This window comes from Bufo gargarizans, chromosome 2 (genome assembly GCF_014858855.1).
Source record: "Bufo gargarizans isolate SCDJY-AF-19 chromosome 2, ASM1485885v1, whole genome shotgun sequence".
Classification (NCBI taxonomy): Eukaryota; Metazoa; Chordata; class Amphibia; order Anura; family Bufonidae; genus Bufo; species Bufo gargarizans.
This window is the reverse complement of record NC_058081.1, coordinates 54,521,730-54,541,829: the sequence shown is the minus strand read 5'-3', so window position 1 is coordinate 54,541,829 and position 20,100 is coordinate 54,521,730. Positions and strand designations below refer to the sequence as shown.

The window sequence follows — 20,100 nt, the reverse complement described above, 5'->3', positions numbered from 1 at the left end:
GTTCCGGTGGTGCTCTCCTTTCTCCAGTCGGGTCTTGAGATGGGAATGTCCCTGAGCTCTCTGAAGGGTCAGGTCTCTGCTCTGGCCATTTTCTTTCAGCGGTCTCTAGCTCTGCTCGGTCCGGTGAGGACCTTCCTACAGGGGGTGGCGCATTCGGTCCCTCCCCTGCCCCCCTGGGATCTGGATCTGAACCTGGTTCTGTCTTCTCTCCAGACGGCTCCTTCTGAGCCCCTGAGGGACATTTCCCTGAGTCTTCTCACCTGGAAGGTGGTCTTTTTGGTGGCCATCACCTCTATCAGGAGGGTATCAGAGCTGCCCGCCCTTTCCTCCAAGGAACCCTTTTTGGTTTTCCACAAGGATAAGGTGGTACTGCGCCCAGTCCCTTCTTTTTTTCCCAAGGTGGTCTCCGCCTTCCACCTTAATACATAATTCTGCCCTCTTTTTGCCCCGCTCCAGTGAACCCCAAGGAGCGCGCTCTCCATGTTGTCCGGGCTTTGCCGGTGTACCTGTTGGTTACTGCCCCATTTCGCCGCTCGGACTCCCTTTTTGTGATTCCCGAGGGGCCTCTTAAGGGTCTTGCGGCCTCCAAGGTCACTGTGGCTCAGTGGATTCGGTCGACTATTGCCATGGCCTATCGGTCCCAGGGTAGGGTTCCCCCGCACTCCACCAGGGCGGTGGGGGCTTCCTGGGCTAAGCGCAATCGAGCCTCTACATCACAACTTTGTAAGGCGGCCACCTGGTCGTCCTTACATACCTTTACCAAGCTCTGCCACTCTCTGGCGTCGGCTGATGCTGCCCTAGGGCGCAAGGTATTGCAGGCTGTGGTTCCTGTTTAACCGTTGGACGTTTCCCTCTGGAGGTGTTGGTCTCCCACCCCATGGACTGCTCTAGGACGTCCCATGGTCTGTGTCCCCCAATGGAATGGGCGAGAAAAGGAGATTTTTTGTGAAACTCGCCTGTAAAATCTTATCTCGTCTTTTCCATTGGGGGACACAGCTCCCACCCATTCTTGTCTGTTACAGGAGGGGTTGGTTCTATCTGATGGCGGTGTTCCTTGGTTCTGTTTTCTTTAATAATTTTTGGTTTTGGTCTCCTTCTCCTACTGCTTTTGCACGCACTGAGGTCCTCCTGTTGGAGCATGGGGGTATAGCCCATGGAGGAGGAGCTGTTTTTCTTATTTGCATAGTGTCTCCTCCTAGTGGTAGCCTAAGCTATACCCATGGTCTGTGTCCCCCAATGGAAAAGACTAGAAAAAGATTTTACAGGTGAGTTACACAAAAAATCTCCTTTTTTTCCACATTTCAGCTATGGAAAGGGCATCAGATCGGTGAGGGTCCAACACTTGGCATCCTCATGATCAGCTGTTTGTGACCCCCCCCACCTGGAGCCTTCTGCTTCCAGCTCCGTCCATTGATGCGCTTCTGCTGCCAGTGGGTGCTGTAAACAGCTAATTAGTGGGGGTGCCCCCACCAATCTGATATTGATGACCTACCTGGGGACCTTAGGAGAACATTGCATTATGGGTTACAGTGGTTGTCCAGCCCCTGTCTTCACTGTGTTTGTTCCTTTGGTGTAGATGTAGAGATAGTTGCTGAAGGTTTCTTTGCCCTCTCCCATGATCAACATGGCAAGCACTCGGGAGGCAGAGTCTGGTAACGACTCTGATGGGGAAACCTCAGAAGACCCAGAAAGACAAGCAATGGATTATGTGTTAAGAGTTCTTCACACCGTGACCCTGCAGGACCGAGTTATCCAGGCCCCCCACACTCTGCCTGTGGAAGCTAAGGAGGGGATCCAGCATGGCGGCTTGGATCTGAAGAAGTCTCCAGTATCAGGGGAGGATGGAGAGGTGACATCGCTACTCTTACTTCTTCCCCTTGAACTTATCTTGCACATACTATCATATCTGGACGCACGTTTTATCCATGGTGTGCTGCCATTGGTGTGCCGCACCCTCAGAGACATTGTGTCAGAGAAGATGACCTGGAGGGTGAGGGTTCAGAAGAGGGTCCGCTCCAACTTCCCAGTGGTAGAACGTAAGTCGTATAAAAATACAGCAATGCATTCACCTCTCCTCTTAATAGACACCAGGACACACAGACCTCTCCTCCTCCTAATACACAGACATCAGGACACACAGACCTCTCCTCCTCCTAATACACAGACATCAGGACACACAGACCTCTCCTCCTCCTCCTAATACACAGACATCAGGACACACAGACCTCTCCTCCTCCTCCTAATACACAGACATCAGGACACACAGACCTCTCCTCCTCCTAATACACAGACATCAGGACACACAGACCTCTCCTCCTCCTAATACACAGACATCAGGACACACAGACCTCTCCTCCTCCTAATACACAGACATCAGGACACACAGACCTCTCCTCCTCCTAATACACAGACATCAGGACACACAGACCTCTCCTCCTCCTCCTAATAACATAGTAACATAGTATATAAGGCCGAAAAAAGACATCTGTCCATCCAGTTCGGCCTGTTATCCTGCAAGTTGATCCAGAGGAAGGCAAAAAAAAAGAAAAAACCCTGTGAGGTAGAAGCCAATTTTCTCCACTTTAGGGGAATAAAGAATTCCTTCCCGACTCCAATCAGGCATCAGAATAACTCCCTGGATCAGCGACCCCTCTCTAGTAGCTATAGCCTGTAATATTATTACGCTCCAGAAATACATCCAGGCCCCTCCTGAATTCCTGTATTGTACTCACCATCACCACCTCCTCAGACAGAGAGCTCCATAGTCTCACTGCTCTTACCGTAAAGAATCCTCTTCTATGTTTGTGTACAAACCTTCTTTCCTCCAGACGCAGAGGATGTCCCCTCGTCACAGTCACCGTCCTGGGGATAAATAGCTGATGGGATAGATCTCTGTACTGACCCCTGATATATTTATACATATTAATTAGATCTCCCCTCAGTCGTCTTTTTTCTAAAGTGAATAACCCTAATTTTGATAATCTTTCAGGGTATTGTAGTTGCCCCATTCCAGTTATTACTTTAGTTGCCCTCCTCTGGACCCTCTCCAGCTCTGCTATGTCTGCCTTGTTTACAGGAGCCCAGAACTGTACACAGTCCTCCATGTGTGGTCTGACTAATGATTTGTAAAGTGGTAGGACTATGTTCCCATCACGGGCATCTATGCCCCTTCTGATGCAACCCATTATCTTATTGGCCTTGGCAGCAGCTGCCTGACACTGGTTTTTACTGCTTAGTTTGCTGTTTATTAAAATTCCTAGATCCTTTTCCATGTCAGTGTTACCGAGTGTTTTACCATTTAGTATGTACAGGTGACTTGCATTTTTCCTTCCCATGTGCATAACTTTACATTTATCAGTGTTAAACCTCATCTGCCCAAGCCTCCAATCTATCCAGATCCCTCTGTAGTAGTATACTGTCCTCATCAGTGTTAATTACTTTACACAGTTTAGTGTCATCTGCGAAAATTGATATTTTTACTATGCAAGCCTTCTACAAGATCATTAATAAATATATTGAAGAGAATAGGGCACAATACTGACCCCTGAGGTACTCCACTAGTGACAGTGACCCAATCTGAGTGTGTACCGTTAATAACCACCCTCTGTTTTCTATCACTGAGACAGTTACTTACCCACATACAGACATTTTCTCCCAGTCCGAGCATTCTCATTTTATATACTAACCTTTTATGTGGTGCAGTGTCAAATGCTTTGGAGAAGTCCAGATATAGGACATCCATTGATTCGCCGCTGTCAAGTCTAGAACTTACCTCCTCATAGAAACTGATTAAATTAGTCTGACATGACCGATCCCTCACGAAGCCATGCTGATATGGCGTTATTTGCTTATTTCCGTTGAGATGCTCTAATATAGCATCTCTCAGAAAACCTTCAAACAGTTTACCCACAACAGATGTTAAACTTACCGGCCTATAGTTTCCAGGCTCTGTTTTTGGCCCCTTTTTGAATATTGGCACCACATTTGCCATGCGCCAATCCTGTGGGACATTCCCTGTCAATATAGAGTCCTCAAATATCAGAAATAAGGGTCTGGCTATGACATTACTTAATTCCTTTAGGATACGGGGGTGTATGCCATCCGGTCCTGGCGATTTGTCTATTTTATTCTTTTTAAGTCGCTGATGTACTTCTTTCTGGGTCAGACAGGACACTTTTAATGGGGAATTTACTTTTACATTCGGCATGTCATCTGACAGTTTATTTTCCTCAGTGAATACATTGGAGAAAAAAATATTTAACAGCTTTGCTTTCTCCTCATCGCTCTCTGCGACTCCCCCCTCATTACTCTTTAAAGGGCCGACACCTTCAGATTTATACTTTTTAACATTTATATAATTGAAGAACATTTTAGGGTTAGTTTTACTCTCTTTGGCAATTAATCTCTCGGTCTCTAGTTTGGCCGCTTTTATTTGTTTTTTACATGTTCTATTTTTTTCCTTATAGTTTTTCAGTGCTTCCGTGCTCCCCTCCTGTTTCAGTGAATGATATGCTTTCTTTTTGTCATTTATTGCTTTCTTTACAGTTCTGTTTATCCACATTGGTTTCTTTTTGTTCCTTAACCTTTTATTCCCATACGGTATGTACCTCTCACAATGAGATTTTAGGATGTTTTTAAAGATATCCCATTTTGTGGCTGTATTTTTATTTGTGAGGACTTTATCCCATTTAGTTAGGCCTATGGCCTCTCTTAGTTGGCTAAATTTAGCTTTTTTGAAGTTTGGTATTTTTGTTCCTCCCTGTAGAAACGCTCTTTTAAATGATAATTGGAAGGTTATTACTTTGTGGTCACTATTTCCCAGGTGTCCCCCAACCTGCACGTCTGTTGTTCTGTCAGGCCTATTGGTTAATACTAAGTCCAGTATGGCCGTCCCTCTAGTCGGGTCCTGAACCAGTTGGGAGAGGTAATTGTCTTTGGTTATTGCCAAGAACCTGTTTCCTTTATGAGATGTACAAGTCTCAGTTTCCCAGTCTATATCTGGGTAGTTGAAGTCCCCCATAATAACCACCTCATTATGATTTGCCGCCTCGTCTATCTCGTTTAGTAGTAGATTTTCTGTGGACTCTGGTATATTAGGTGGTTTATAGTAAACTCCTATTAGTAATTTATTATTGTTTTTAGCTCCATGTATCTCTACCCACAGTGACTCCACATGTTCATGTCCCTCACTTATATCTTCTCGGACTGTGGGCTTTAGACCGGACTTTACATAAAGGCAGACCCCTCCCCCTCCCCCTCTCCGGTTTTGGCGATCCTTTCTAAACAGACTGTAACCCTGTACATTAACTGCCCAGTCATAGCTATCATCCAGCCATGTCTCAGTTATTCCCACAGTCATAGCTATCATCCAGCTGTGTCTCAGTTATTCCCACAGTCATAGCTATCATCCAGCCGTGTCTCAGTTATTCCCACTATGTCATAGTTCTCCTCACACATCACTAATTCCAGTTCACCAGTTTTATTAGTCAGGCTTCTGGCATTAGTATACATACAATTAAGAGGTTTATGTATATTTTTTACCCTACACCCATCCTTCTGAGCTATTCTAGTCCCTCCTTCCATTCCTCCCCCAGTCCCACTACCTTGCCCCCGGTCTCTATCTTCCCGTCCTATAATGTAATTACCCTCCCCCCCAGTCCCTAGACATCAGTATACACAGACATCAGTACACACAGACCTCTCCTCCTCCTAATACACAGACATGAGGACACACAGACCTCTCCTCCTCCTAATACACAGACATCAGGACACACAGACCTCTCCTCCTCCTAATACACAGACATCAGGACACACAGACCTCTCCTCCTCCTAATACACAGACATCAGTACACACAGACCTCTCCTCCTCCTAATACACAGACATCAGGACACACAGACCTCTCCTCCTCCTAATACACAGACATCAGGACAAACAGACCTCTCCTCCTCCTAATACACAGACATCAGGACACACAGACCTCTCCTCCTCCTAATACACAGACATCAGGATACACAGACCTCTCCTCCTCCTAATACACAGACATCAGGACACACAGACCTCTCCTCCTCCTAATACACAGACATCAGTACACACAGACCTCTCCTCCTCCTAATACACAGACATCAGTACACACAGACCTCTCCTCCTCCTAATACACAGACATCAGTACACACAGACCTCTCCTCCTCCTAATACACAGACATCAGGACACACAGACCTCTCCTCCTCCTAATACACAGACATCAGGATACACAGACCTCTCCTCCTCCTAATACACAGACATCAGGACACACAGACCTCTCCTCCTCCTAATACACAGACATCAGGACACACAGACCTCTCCTCCTCCTAATACACAGACATCAGGACACACAGACCTCTCCTCCTCCTAATACACAGACATCAGGACACACAGACCTCTCCTCCTCCTAATACACAGACATCAGGACACACAGACCTCCCCTCCTCCTAATACACAGACATCAGGACACACAGACCTCTCCTCATCCTAATACACAGACATCAGGACACACAGACCTCTCCTCCTCCTAATACACAGACATCAGGACACACAGACCTCTCCTCCTCCTAATACACAGACATCAGGATACACAGACCTCTCCTCCTCCTAATACACAGACATCAGGACACACAGACCTCTCCTCCTCCTAATACACAGACATCAGGACACACAGACCTCTCCTCCTCCTAATACACAGACATCAGGACACACAGACCTCTCCTCCTCCTAATACACAGACATCAGGACACACAGACCTCTCCTCCTCCTAATACACAGACATCAGGACACACAGACCTCTCCTCCTCCTAATACACAGACATCAGGACACACAGACCTCTCCTCCTCCTAATACACAGACATCAGGACATGTTTGATCCCGCCCTTCTTTCATTCTCTTTACAGAGGAAAACTTTGATTGGCTGTCTGCCTGTATAGAATTGGAAGAGCAGCTCTCTCATTGGTCGGATCATGGGAAGATAGAACATTTCTCATTGGCTGATGGGCATTACGCCCCTGTAGACGCCGTCCTCCTGTTACAGGTGTGTTATATATGTCTATCCTTCCATCCAGTGCTGAGTACACGGAATGGGATCATATGATCGTTACATATCTCTCCCCAGGGCGGATCTTTGTGTGTGTCTGGGTCACGGGACAGAAATGTCTGCCTCTGGAACCTACAAAACCTGGGAAAAGACCAAGAGAAAGTCATAGTGAAGCCCTTGGGGACGAACAAAACTGGAACCCATAAGGTATTGACGCTGTACGCTAGAGGGCGCTGCATCAGCGCCAACAATACATGTAAGTTGATGGAGTCAGGGGTCAGTAACCTTCAGCACTCCAGCTGTTGTCAAACTGCAACTCCCAGCATGCTCCATTCACTTCTGTGGGAGTCAAGTGTGCCTGCTGGGAGTCATGGTTTCACCACAGCTGGAGGTTTTTGATCCTTAGCAGGCATAGCAGCCACTATGGAGCCACTGCAACGAAAGGCTCCGCGCACACAACCGTATTTTTGGTCCAAAACCGATCCGCGTTTTTTTGCGGATCAGATGCGGACCCATTCATTTTAACAGGACTGCAAAGAATGCAGACAGCACACCGCGTGCCGTCCGCATCTGTAAATCCTCTCCACGACCTGCAGAAAATTAGAACTTGTCCTATTCCTGTCTAGTTTGCGGACAAGGATAGGAAATTTCTACAGCATTAAAAAAAAAAAAAAAAAAAATGAAAATAATGGCGGCATGTACATGTTATCGCCAATCACAGCCAGAGTCCACGGTTTGTGGACCGTAAAACACATACGGTCATGTGCATGAAGCTTAAAAGATGTATGATAACATTGCGTGTCCTGAACTGGGCCATTTGGGGCCCATGGTTACTGGTTACGACTCCACACACACATAAAGCTGCATTTGTTGCTAGGAACGTCTCCCTTTCCCCACAGGGCTGGGCCTGGTCACTGGCTGCCTGTGGGAATCGGGTGTGCTCCGGGTCCTGGGACAGCACCATGAAGATCTGGGACATTGGAGCTGAAGGACAGCTGGTTCAGGACATGAAGTAAGATGACTGCCCATAGGACGTTCACTCTCCTTTATTTTTTGAATCATGATTTTTATTGGAGCTACATTTTTAGCAGATGTCACGAACCGTCTCCCCCCGCTCCTATCTATTGAAGCTACATATCATAATTAACTGTGGGACCGCCCTTAAGGGGTCATATACTTTCTATATTGAGAATGGAAGTTAGAGGAGCAGCACCTGTCGGTCACATCCCAGCATTAAAGGGAGCACCTCGCGGCTGTAGGTGGCTTGTAATGTCCTACCCGAGACTCTTTGCAGGTCATTTCCATTGAGGACTTATCACCCCAGCCTAAAATTGCTGATCACCAGGAACAGTAAGCTGCATATGGCTGTGCAACCAATTGAGGCAACCTATAGCTTTCCATTTAGCACCCCTAGAGATAATATGCCACCCCCAATGACAGAATCATAATCTCCCCTTAATCTCTATGCAGGGGGCGAGCTGCGATCCTTTGCCTGTCCTACCTGCCAGACATCCTGGTGGCAGGATCCTACGACAAGAGAGTGAGTGTGTATGACCCAAGAGGTGAGATACAGCACTGGGGAATCAGCCGGGACCATGCACACAGTGTGGTACCTTGTTGTCTATTGCCTGCGGTGCCACTTTCCACCACTATCGTTTGCTATTACTTTCCATAGGCACTAATACAAGAGCGTTACCCGTTTAGTGTCCCTCATTGAAGTCCTTGCATCATACAGCGATTTTACTAATTTATGGTACAATGACTATTTTACTAATCCTATTTTCAGCTTCTTCACCATTGATAAAGTCCCGCAAGATACATTCCAGTCCAGTGTTATCTCTTGTAGCCGACGACCGTCACATTGTGTCTGGAAGCGAGGACAGAACCTTGGTTGTGTTTGACCGCAGGGTTAATGCCGTCTTACAGAGAATACAGGTGGGGATTATAGTTGTACAAACTACAGGCAGATCCTCCTTCATGTTTTGTCCTCTCGACATATTTATATATTTATGTGCCCTCTCTGCTTGGTAGAAAGTAATTCCAGTCATCTGGCACCTGAAAGTCTAGAAGTGTCGATGGTGCTGGATGATCGGTTACTGCTGTGACAATGCTTCATTCCTTAACCACTTAACAGTTTTGCCAGAGCTCTGCTCTGTCTTTTGAGAAAAGGACTTAACAGTTCAGCCTCAGACCCCGGGGGGCCGGTGGGGGGGTCTGCTTAATCTGCCCATATCTCAGGATTTGTAGTATCTAGAGGTATGGGCATGGTCTCCCAAGCTTTCAAACAAGACCAGAATCACAGTATTATCTCCACTTCTTCGGGAGATATAGCTGTTAGAAATCGGATCGGGAGTGAAAACAGTGAAACCTGCTTTTAATTTCACTTTCAGCTGTATTCGCTGCCAACTGGATTTCTATAAGGTATATCTCCCGATGTAGTGGAGATAAGACTGTGATTCTGGTCTTGTTTGAAAGCTGGGAAGACCAGGCCGATATCTCTAGCTACTACCAATCCCATGATATAGGCAGCTAAAGCAGCCTCCCCTCTGCAGTCTGGAGGAGGAAAGACCCACAGAATAAAGTTATCGTGTTACTTATAGCACACAGTGGATGCCGTAAAAAAAATTGCACACAAAATAATTTTAAAATTGCAGTTTTTTATCTTTCCCCTTATAAATAAAATAAAAGTGAATATACTGTATGTACAACAAAATGGTCCCTAAAAGAACAACTCCTCTCTGAAAATCAAGAACATTTTTTGAAGGAAAAAATGTGAAAGTTATGACTGCTGGAACACAGAGGAGGAGAATGTTACCGGTCCTTCAGTACGTCAATTAATTAGTGGCCTATGATTTACAACTACATCAAGATGATTCTGCAGGTACTGCTTCTTCTCTCATGCTATCACTGGTGGGAGGTAATATACAGCCGTACTCCCATCGCAATTGCCAGACTCAGAGAAAACTCCAGCCCTGGCAGTTAACCCTTTCAGGGCTGTGATGGAGCCTGATTGCGGTGCCGTGTAACGATGTGGTCTTATACTAGTGACATGACTGTTTCTGTGCAAAGCCACATTATACTGCCATGAATATGCACAACTCATACCTGTAGAAACTGCACCTTGCCCTGTAATAAAACAGGTATAATAAATGGATGAGTTGCCTCCATTTCAGCACAGCTTTTCATGGAGATTAACCACTTAACAGTTTTTCCCGAGCTCTGCTTGGGCTTTGAGAAAATACAGTTCTGCCCGAGAGCCCTGGCAGCAGGGTAGGGGTTGTGCAGAGATCTGCTTAAACTCCTCATACCTCAGGTTGGATAGAAGCTAGAGCTGTGGTCTTGTATGAAAGCTGACAGTCTAAGCTCTAAAACAAGACCATAATCACAGCATGTTAGGCCCATATCTCTGGCTGCTGCCAAGCCTGAGATATGAAGTGATAAAGCAGCCCTCCCCCCTTCAGCAGGCTGTGATCTCAGCCAGCCTGAAGGAGGTTGGGGGTGGAGGCAGGACTGGTGCAAGGATTTTTGCCACCGTAGTCAAAAGCTAATTTTGCCACCCCCTTGACTCCGCCTATTGACCACGCCCTTTGACCCGCTCTTTTTTGTCGGCCACCTATACAGACTGTACCCTTCATTGTGGTAAGGTCACGTTCTCTCCCTCCAGCTACATACCAGGTGATCCACAGATCCCCATCAGTGTCATCCACAGATCCCCATCAGTGTCATCCACAGATCCCCATTAGTGTCGTCCTCCACAGATACCCCATTAGTGTCGTCCTCCACAGATACCCCATTAGTGTCGTCCTCCACAGATACCCCATTAGTGTCGTCCTCCACAGATACCCCATTAGTGTCGTCCTCCACAGATACCCCATTAGTGTCGTCCTCCACAGATACCCCATAAGTGTCGTCCTCCACAGATACCCCATAAGTGTCGTCCTCCACAGATACCCCATAAGTGTCGTCCTCCACAGATACCCCATAAGTGTCGTCCTCCACAGATACCCCATAAGTGTCGTCCTCCACAGATACCCCATAAGTGTCGTCCTCCACAGATACCCCATAAGTGTCGTCCTCCACAGATACCCCATAAGTGTCGTCCTCCACAGATACCCCATAAGTGTCGTCCTCCACAGATCCCCGCCCAGCGCCGCCTCCTAGCTAATTGTCACGGATGAAGTTAGCAGATAACTAGAACATATAAATAAACAAGCAACTGGCTTGATCCCAAACTAAGGAGCTTATAGGTGAGCCCTAAAAAACCCTAAGAGCTCTCCTTGACTGCTATGCACATGCAAGGGTCTGTATGGTAGACTATTGCATGCCCGCGTACCTAATCCTGTGTGACACCTGAATAGTGAGGGGACACGACCACCGGCTTCCTGAACTTAATACGGATGGAGTCAGGGTCACCTAGAATCAAGCCAGTAAGGAAACACAATAAAGTAAAAGACTTATCTGAACAAACAGCAGAAGCAGCCTCCAGCAGTGAACACCTCATCCAGGAAGTAGTATAAACCGCAAAGTGAGGCAGTATGGGAGGGATTATAAAGGAAGACGATTAGTCGAAATAAGTGACACCTGGCAGAAGGAATGGAGATGGGAAAGTGAAACCAAAAAAAAAGAACATCATACAAGAGGTAGAGAAGAACGTCTGCCAGATCTTCTCACAAAACTGGCGGTGACACTAATTTATTCAATTCACTTGCCTCTGTGTAATTGCGTAGAGGCGCCTTAATCTCGCACAGGCAGAGGCATCGTCGAGCGAGGTGCGCTGGAAGACGGTGCATGTGCACTTTGCTCGACGATGCCAGTGCGCCTGTGCGAGATTACAATGAGGCAAGTGAAGTGAATAAATTAGCTAGGAGGCGGCGCTGAGAGGGGGCCAGGGAGCGGTGCCTCCAGTAAGTGCACTCTAAGCGGTGGCGTACCTTGCTTATGGGTGGCGCCGGCCCTGGGTGGAGGGCAGTGGGGGAGCTGACAACCTGCAGTATTGGAGAGAGAAACTATTTCTCTAAAAAATTGAAATTTTGGGTAGGGAGGGTTGTGTGATGGGTGGTTATGATTAAGGTAAAAAATAATAATGTTAAATTGTAATTTTGTATGAAAATTAGATGGTTGCCTATTTTTACTTCAATAAGGTTGCGAAAAAAGAGAAAAGAAAAAAAAATTGAAATTTGGCAACATCATAATTTTATGACTCACAGAATGACGTTATCATGTTAGTTACACGACACAGTGTATGTTGTAAAAAAAAAAGTCCCCCCAAATAATGTTAAAATTGCAGTTTTTTTTTTATTTTTCCCCTAAAAATTGAATAATAAAAGTTATTTAATACACTGTATGTAACCCAAAATGTTTCCTAAAAAAAACTCTGCAATTTGTCCGGCAGCATTCAAGGTCTCAAGTAACTAAATTAAAGAAAAAAAATCTAAAAAGTTAGGAGTCCTGGAACACGTGATAAATGTTACTGGTCCTTGAAGCGGTTCTGCCATGATTGATGTAAAAAATAAAAATCATACAGTACTCTCTTTCTAACAAAGCTACATCCAGAGCTGTAGCACATATTGATCCAGAGATCTCCCCATTATCTGCTCCAATTGCTCTTCTACAGTAGATTATCTTTAACCTGGCAGCTCAGGGGCCGTGTCCTTTCTGCTGCAGTTGAAGATTTAAACGGAGCATGTGCGACCACCTCAGTGAGACGGATAAAAAATAAGGAAAAGAACAAACAGCAGGTGACGCTATACAGATACAATTTATTAAATTGCTCACTGGCTATACTAATTTTTCAAGCAAATGCAGGGGTGTAGCTATAGTGGAAGCAGCTGCTATGGGTCCCAAACTAAGAAGGGGCCCGGCCAAAAGGAGGACTAAAAGATTTTATTGTCAGGGCCCCTTCAACAGTGTTATACAATGACATTATGTACAGTATGTATGTATAGGAAATGGACAGATCGCCTGGCGGGCCTGGTCTGAGAGAGCGATCTTGGCTAACTGCAGGACTGAGGGTTGTACAGGAGGAGGGAGTTGCTGGGAATAGGGAGGGTGGGTAGAGGCCGTTCAAAAATTTGATGTGGGGCCCAGTGACTTCTGGTTATGCCTCTGATTGCATGCAATTACAAAAATATTCTGATCCAGGGGCTAGTAACATAGTCTATAAGGCTGAAAAAAGTTGTCCGTCCATCCAGTTCGGCCTGTCATCCTGCAAGTTGATCCAGAGGAAGGCAAGAAAAAACTGAGAGGTAGAAGCCAATTTTCCTGACTTTAGGGGAAAAAAATTCCTTCCCGACTCCAGTCAGGCATCAGAATAACTCCCTGGATCAGCGACCCCTCTCTAGTAGCTATAGCCTGTAATATTATTACACTCCAGAAATACATCCAGGCCCCTCCTGAATTCCTGTATTGTACTCACCATCACCACCTCCTCAGGCAGAGAGCTCCATAGTCTCACTGCTCTTACCGTAAAGAATCCTCTTCTAGGTTTGTGTACAAACCTTCTTTCCTCCAGACGCAGAGGATGTCCCCTCGTCACAGTCACAGTCCTGGGGATAAATAGATGATTGGAGAGATCTCTGTACTGACCCCTGATATATTTAGACATAGTAATTAGATCTCCCCTCAGTGAATAACCCTAATTTTGATTATCTTTCTGGGTCCTATAGTCCACCCATTCCAGTTATTACTTTAGTTGCCCTCCTCTGGACCCTCTCCAGCTCTGCTATGTCTGCCTTGTTCACAGGAGCCCAGAACTGTACACAGTCCTCCATGTGTGGTCTGACCAGTGATGTGTAAAGTGTTAGGACTATGTTCTCATCACGGGCATCTATGCCCCTTTTGATGCAACCCATTATCTTATTGGCCTTGGCAGCAGCTGCCTGACACTGGTTTATACAGCTTTGTTTGCTGTTCACTAAGATTCCATGTCAGTGTTCTACCATTTAGTATGTACGGGTGACTTGCATTATTCCTTCCCATGTGCATAACCTTACATTTGTCAGTGTTAAACCTCATCTGCCACTTCTCTGCCCAAGCCTCCAGTCTATCTAGATCCTTCTGTGGCAGTATACTGTCCTCTGTAGTATATATACCGGGTTTTTTTCTTCTCTCTTTTCTTTCTTCCCTTTCCTTCTTCTCCTTAGGCTCTCCAGAACCTTCTCTCTGATATTTTCAGGTCCTCAGTTTGATCGGAGGCTCGCAGACAAGCATTTCTCCTCTCTTATTTCCAGGGCCTGACATTTTTCCTGAGACTTCCAGTTGCCAATGATTTTATCTTACCTTACATTAACTGTGATATCATATTCCAGTTTCCTGGGGCTCATTCTTATCCCCTTTTATGGGATGCACGGTATTTTTGTTCTCTCCTCCTAGCCATCGCCAAAGCCCATTTCGCACCCAGAGGTTGGCTGCATTCCCAGCAGGATGGGGTTCTTCCTTCTCCTTGCCTTTTTCCACCTGGTTTGCAGAGGCGGGAGTCCTGCTCCCTTCCCATGGTGACACCTCTCTACTCCATATCTCAATACGTCCAGCCCACCAGTGCTTCCTTGATTCCCCTTACCCTGGCATCTACTACTGGGCCTTCACATGGTGTTTGCCCCAGGCAGGGTATGTCCTTAAGGCCCCTTTCACACGAGCGAGAATTCCGCGCGGGTGCAATGCGTGATGCGCCCGCACGGAATCCAGACCCATTCATGTAAATGGGTCTGAGTACATGAGCGGTGGTTATCACGCATCACTTTTGCGTTGCGTGAAAATCACAGCATGTTCTATATTCTGCGATTTTCACGCAACGATGGCCCCATAGAATTGAATGGGGCTGCGTAAAAATCGCATTGCATCCGCGAGAAAGTGCGGGTGCGATGCGATTTTCACAGATGATTGCTAAGAGATGTTGTTTGTAAACATTCAGTTTTTTATCACGTGCGTGCAAAACGCAGTAGATTGCATTGCACTCTACTGGTTTACGAAATCGCGCAGTTTTCACTGAGCGCATCCGCAGCGCGTCCGGACACGCTTGTCTGCAAGGGGCCTTAGTCTAGGACAATTCATGGATTTTTCCTTGACTGGTCGTCTTCCCAGTAAGGTTCCTTTCCATCCATGCGCCATGGAGTCTTTTAAGCTTTGGTGGCTATTCCTCAGGGTCTTCCTCTAGATTTCTCCCCAAGGAGTTTTTGCTTGAGCCAGGACCCCCCCTTTTCCCTTTCCTGGGCATTCCTGTCAGTGTAATTACGTAGAAGGAAGGTCAGTGAGACGCACAGCATTATAAATCATTATAATATCATGCTGTCCATAACGGGAAATTACGCCCCCACATGGAGAATGTTATCTGCACTGGACGCGCTCGTCTGAAAGAGGCCGAACTGTACAGGAGTCTCCATATTAGATCATGAATCTGTACATTCAGAGGGGACGGACCAAGTAAGGCCTCTTTCACACGGGCGTTCTGGATACGTCGCGTGTGCATTGCAGGAAAACCGCGCGGGTAGGCACGCAATCGCAGTCAGTTTTGTCTGTGATTGCGTTCTGATGTTCAGTTTTTTCCGCGCGAGTGCAATGCGTTTTGCACGCACGTGAGAAAAAACTGAATGGGGTACCCAGACCCGAACCTGGACTTCTTCACTGAAGTTCGGGTTTGGGTTAGGTGTTCCATTCATTTTATTATTTTCCCTTATAACATGGTTTTAAGGGAAAATAATAGCATTCTGAATACAGAATGCTAAGTAAAATGTGGATTGAGGGGTTAAAAATAAAAAAAATTACAAAAAGGACCTGCAAAAAGGACCTTTGATGACGTAATCGTGGTGAGCGCTGTGACGTCAGCACAGGTCCTGCTGAATGAAGATAGAAGGATTGCAGGTCCTTCTCTGTGCTTGCAAAGCACAGCGCCATACATTGTATAGTGGCTGTGCTTGGTATCGCACTCATCCCCATTCACTTCAGTGGGGCTGAGCTACGCCTAGATCATGTGACTGACCTAGGAAAAGCTGGAGAAAGCCACTGCACTACTGGGAGCGCCGCTGCCTTCTCAAAGAGCTGATCAGCAGGGGTCCCGGGGGTCAGACCACCACCAATCAGATACTAATGACTTATCCAGAAAATAGGTCATCAGTTTAAATATTTCAGAAAACCCCTTTAACCGTTATATGTCTTCCAGTTCATCCGTTATTTCCCTATTAGCACTGTCTTATAGAGCTGCATCTAGAAGACATTTTAGTGGACGACATGTTCTGCTTTGTTACTTTGATGTTTTTTTTTTTTTTCAATAAAACGGTAAAAAAAAAAAAAATCCTTTTCACCCCGAGTTGTGCGCCAACTATATTTACTACAAACATGAATAGAAAATCTACCACTTAAAAACAATGGCTGCTGTGCACAATGTTTCTCCTTAAAGGGATTTTTGGCGATGCCAGAGGATTTGGCCACTTTACGATGAGGCGTGCATCTCGTGAGAACTACTCCACTCATCATGTGACCGCTGCAAACAGTCATTGGCCGCAGTGGTCACATGACCTATGTCAAACCGGATGTTAACGCGGGGAAACCCGGGACCCACAGAGCAGGGGAGGCCACGATGGAGCGGGGATCGGGTAAGTGTGACTACCACCGTGGGTCAGGCCACTAGTAGTGCTCCTTTTTTACTCCCGGTGGTAAATTTTTTGGGGCCATAGTCCCAGCCTCGGCCACTCCCAAGTGGCAAGCATGGCACAAATATGCACGTGCGACAAAATATAATCACAGGTGCGTCTAAAAAGTCGCAAAACGGCGCCTTGCAACTTTTTATACACCAAAAAGTGACGTGGGGCACATAGTAAATGACCCCTGATGTGTGTCTGTGTGTAGCTTCATGCATCTTACCTGTTTTTGTTAATCCAGAGCTCCAGTCTTGCCGCCTGCGTGTACCCCTACCCTGTGCTTACTATACCCGCTGTCATAGTCGCCATGAGTCAGTACCTCTGAACTGCTGTAGGTGGCGCTGCTGCGCTCAGTCTCATTGAACCGCTCGGTCAGGATTCTCTCGGAGCAGATTAGTTCAGTAGTTGACAGGTCATCGGATCCATTCCCAGTCATCCTGCCGGGCAGGCCATAGGGTCTAGTGGGGACCTGTTCACTCCACCCAGTATCAGCTGCTTGTTCCTATTCACACTGCTGGTATCACCCTCCAGGGTCTTCTGTGTCCCAGGTTTTCCTCTATTCTACAATATGATATGGCAGTGACGTATAACCGTAGTGGTAAGAGTTACAGATATTGTCCTCTGCATTGTATCCGCCATTGCATCAAACATAATAAAGCTATCATTCATCCAGAAGATAGTAAAGCCTTTCTGATCATTTCGTCTTGGAGACGAGCTGGAACAGAATGAACTAGTGGCCGGACCCACGGTGGTAGTCATACTTACCTGATCCCAGCTCCTTCGTGGCCTCACCAGCTGTGTAGGTCCCTGGTCTCTATCCTATTTGACGTAGCTCATGTGACCACTGCAGCCATTAACTGGCTGCAGCGGTCACATGATGCATGGGTGACGCTTCACTGCTGCAGCAGTCACGTGACCCACATCAAACGGGTATTGACAGAGGGAGACCCAGGGCCGGCAGCGATGGGATCAGGGCTGTTTAAAGGGAAACTGCAGGAGAAAATCAGTTCCTAATTGTAATAATTTTTTGAGGTGTTCTTCTCAGTGTTATATCGTCCTTATTTCTGGTTTATCGCCCTCAGCTGGATAACTACCTCTTCTGCATGTCCTATGAAGCTCCACAGCTATGGGCTGGAGACAACCAAGGCCTGATCCACGTGTATGGGAGCCACGGAGGGACATTCAAGCAGCTGCAGGTACTGGAAATTCCAGTTTGCTATCGGTACATTTTGATTGCAGATCTGCATATCCAGGTAATACCTACCAGTGGTCAGATTGTACCTGCTGGTGGATCAGTTCAGTGTAATATTTGGGGCCGGGCAGACGTACCTGATAAACTGGTCTATATACAGCTAATACCCTAATATCTGTATATGACAGGTGGGGTGGTATGTATTGCATGTATTCCATTGCTTGTGTGTGTGTATATAGGATTCTCCTGCAGGGGGGATGCTGAGTTCTGATGCCTTTTGTTTTTGCTGTCACATTTTCCCCCCCCCTCCGTCCTCTGTGTGATCCCCACCGTCCACGCAGTGCTATGATGTAGGACATGCATCCCAGGTCACTGGTATATGGCATTCGGCAGGTGCGCTGTACACGACGTCCACTGATAAGACTATGAAGGTAGGTGTGAGGTGTGTTCTATATTACATAATGGGGGGGGTGGGGGGGCGCAATTTATTAAGACCGGCCTTGCGTACTTCAGTATTCATAAAAGAAAAAAAAAAACGTGCTGAAATGAGGTGCGCCAAAGAGGTGCATCTTCTGGCAGTCCGGGGCAAAAAATGAAAAAAGTTGCACTTCTTTTTAGCAAAATGTTTGCTCAAAGTCAGAAAACCGGCTTTGATATTTCGTTTTTTTGCTCCAGTTTAATAGATCCTTTCTGTTTCCAGGTTCACATTCCTACTGATCCGCCCAAGATGCTCAACACACAGACGCAGAGCAGCGTAGTCAATGGGGTAAGAATGTCACGCGATGAGGACGGGAGGGGTAAAAATGGCCGGGGGATCACAGTACATCACCACAGCTCATGTGTTGTCTCACCTGTCTCTATGGGGAATGTTCTTGAAGTTATCGAGTTTCTCCTCCAGGAGACAATGAAGTCATGCCTAAGGCCAATAGTGCTGCCAGGTGAGCTAAGGCCTGGCATTTTTTCAACAGGCCCACCAGTGTGGCCGGAGCCGCGGTGCTAATCATACGTGCGCTGCTGAGTTCTGGCCCCATTGCTGCCCCACTGGCTCTGTCGGTCCTGGGTCTCCCTGCATAATATCCGGTTTGATGCAGGTCACAAGACCACTGCAGCCAATGATGCAGCGTTGAGAGGTCACCCATGTCCGCGTGAAAAACGGAAGTCACGTGATGCAAGACCCGGGACCTTTAGAGCTGGAACCCAACAGCAGGGATCAGGCATGTATGATTACCAGCTCGGGTCTGACTATGCTGGGGCGGCTGCTGAAGAGGTCCCCGGGGATGAACAACCCCTTTAAAAAGGGGTATTATAATGTGAAAGGACTAAGGTCTCCAGCTTTTTCCGTGCACGTCGGCGCTCCATTCGGCCTGTGCTGTATTAGCTTACACGTCAGGTGGCAAGAAGTGCCGGTGTGCAGGAAGAGCCCCACTTCTTCATTCTGAGGATGGGTGGGGGCCCCGGCTCTTGGATCCTGACTTTCCTTGGTTAGATGATGTATGTGCACGTCTCGTCCACATTATATTATATCTAGATTGGCCGGTGGTGATCCTTTTACCAGTGAAGTCATCTTTTCCCAGGTCAGTGCGGCTGGGCGCACGGTGGCTGCAGCCTCTGGTGGCCAGACGGTGGAGATCTGGAGATTTCCAGACTAGTGGTGGACGTCTCTGGACTACCATGCAAACACAAAAGAGAAATATGGAATCACATGAGGTGACCGGCGTGGAAACCGTTAAATTGTACCGGGGCTGGCGTCTTTTTTTTTTTTTTGCTCACTTGGGTCTCCATGATGTCATATGTCGGTGGCCACGTGTACGAACACATGATGCGTGGCCATCAGCAGCACTGGTCTTGTCTGTATATTGGGCTCCATACTCCGTTTTTTAGTCACCATTTTAAATGCTTCAAAATAAAAATAAAAAACATAGAAAGTGTCCTTGGGGGCAACATCTTCTGGGGTGTTTCTTATAGATGTCTGTATTGGCATGCAGTTACATTCCTCTGCTGCCCCCTTTCTCCTACTATTCTACTTGTGTGTCAGTCTACACTGTAGCTCTAGCGTTATATTCTACAATAGCTCCTATCCCGATAAGGGAGTGCTGGAGGCCTTAAACATAGAATTACTTGGGTCTCCTGACCCTGTAACTTATACTGAGACTTACTACTCTATAACGATGAAGAGAGCTTCATTGGTCGAAAGAAAACCCGGCAGTTAA

General features: G+C 46.7%; 1 protein-coding gene across 2 annotated transcripts in view; it reads left to right on the top strand.

Annotated features, from left to right (window-relative positions):
• The window catches only part of FBXW9 (F-box and WD repeat domain containing 9), a 30,345-nt gene extending 10,527 nt beyond the window's left edge, over window positions 1–19,818 (top strand). For both annotated transcript variants that reach the window (XM_044278941.1, XM_044278940.1), the window contains exons 2-11: window positions 1,577–2,036; window positions 6,927–7,063; window positions 7,145–7,273; window positions 7,966–8,078; window positions 8,537–8,628; window positions 8,853–9,001; window positions 17,781–17,894; window positions 18,232–18,321; window positions 18,591–18,656; window positions 19,465–19,818. In XM_044278941.1, the coding sequence (XP_044134876.1) occupies window positions 1,616–2,036; window positions 6,927–7,063; window positions 7,145–7,273; window positions 7,966–8,078; window positions 8,537–8,628; window positions 8,853–9,001; window positions 17,781–17,894; window positions 18,232–18,321; window positions 18,591–18,656; window positions 19,465–19,539 (1,386 nt within the window). In that variant the 5' untranslated portion in view covers window positions 1,577–1,615 and the 3' untranslated portion in view covers window positions 19,540–19,818. The remainder of the gene's footprint in view (window positions 1–1,576; window positions 2,037–6,926; window positions 7,064–7,144; window positions 7,274–7,965; window positions 8,079–8,536; window positions 8,629–8,852; window positions 9,002–17,780; window positions 17,895–18,231; window positions 18,322–18,590; window positions 18,657–19,464) is intronic.
• Window positions 19,819–20,100: the final 282 nt, after the last annotated feature.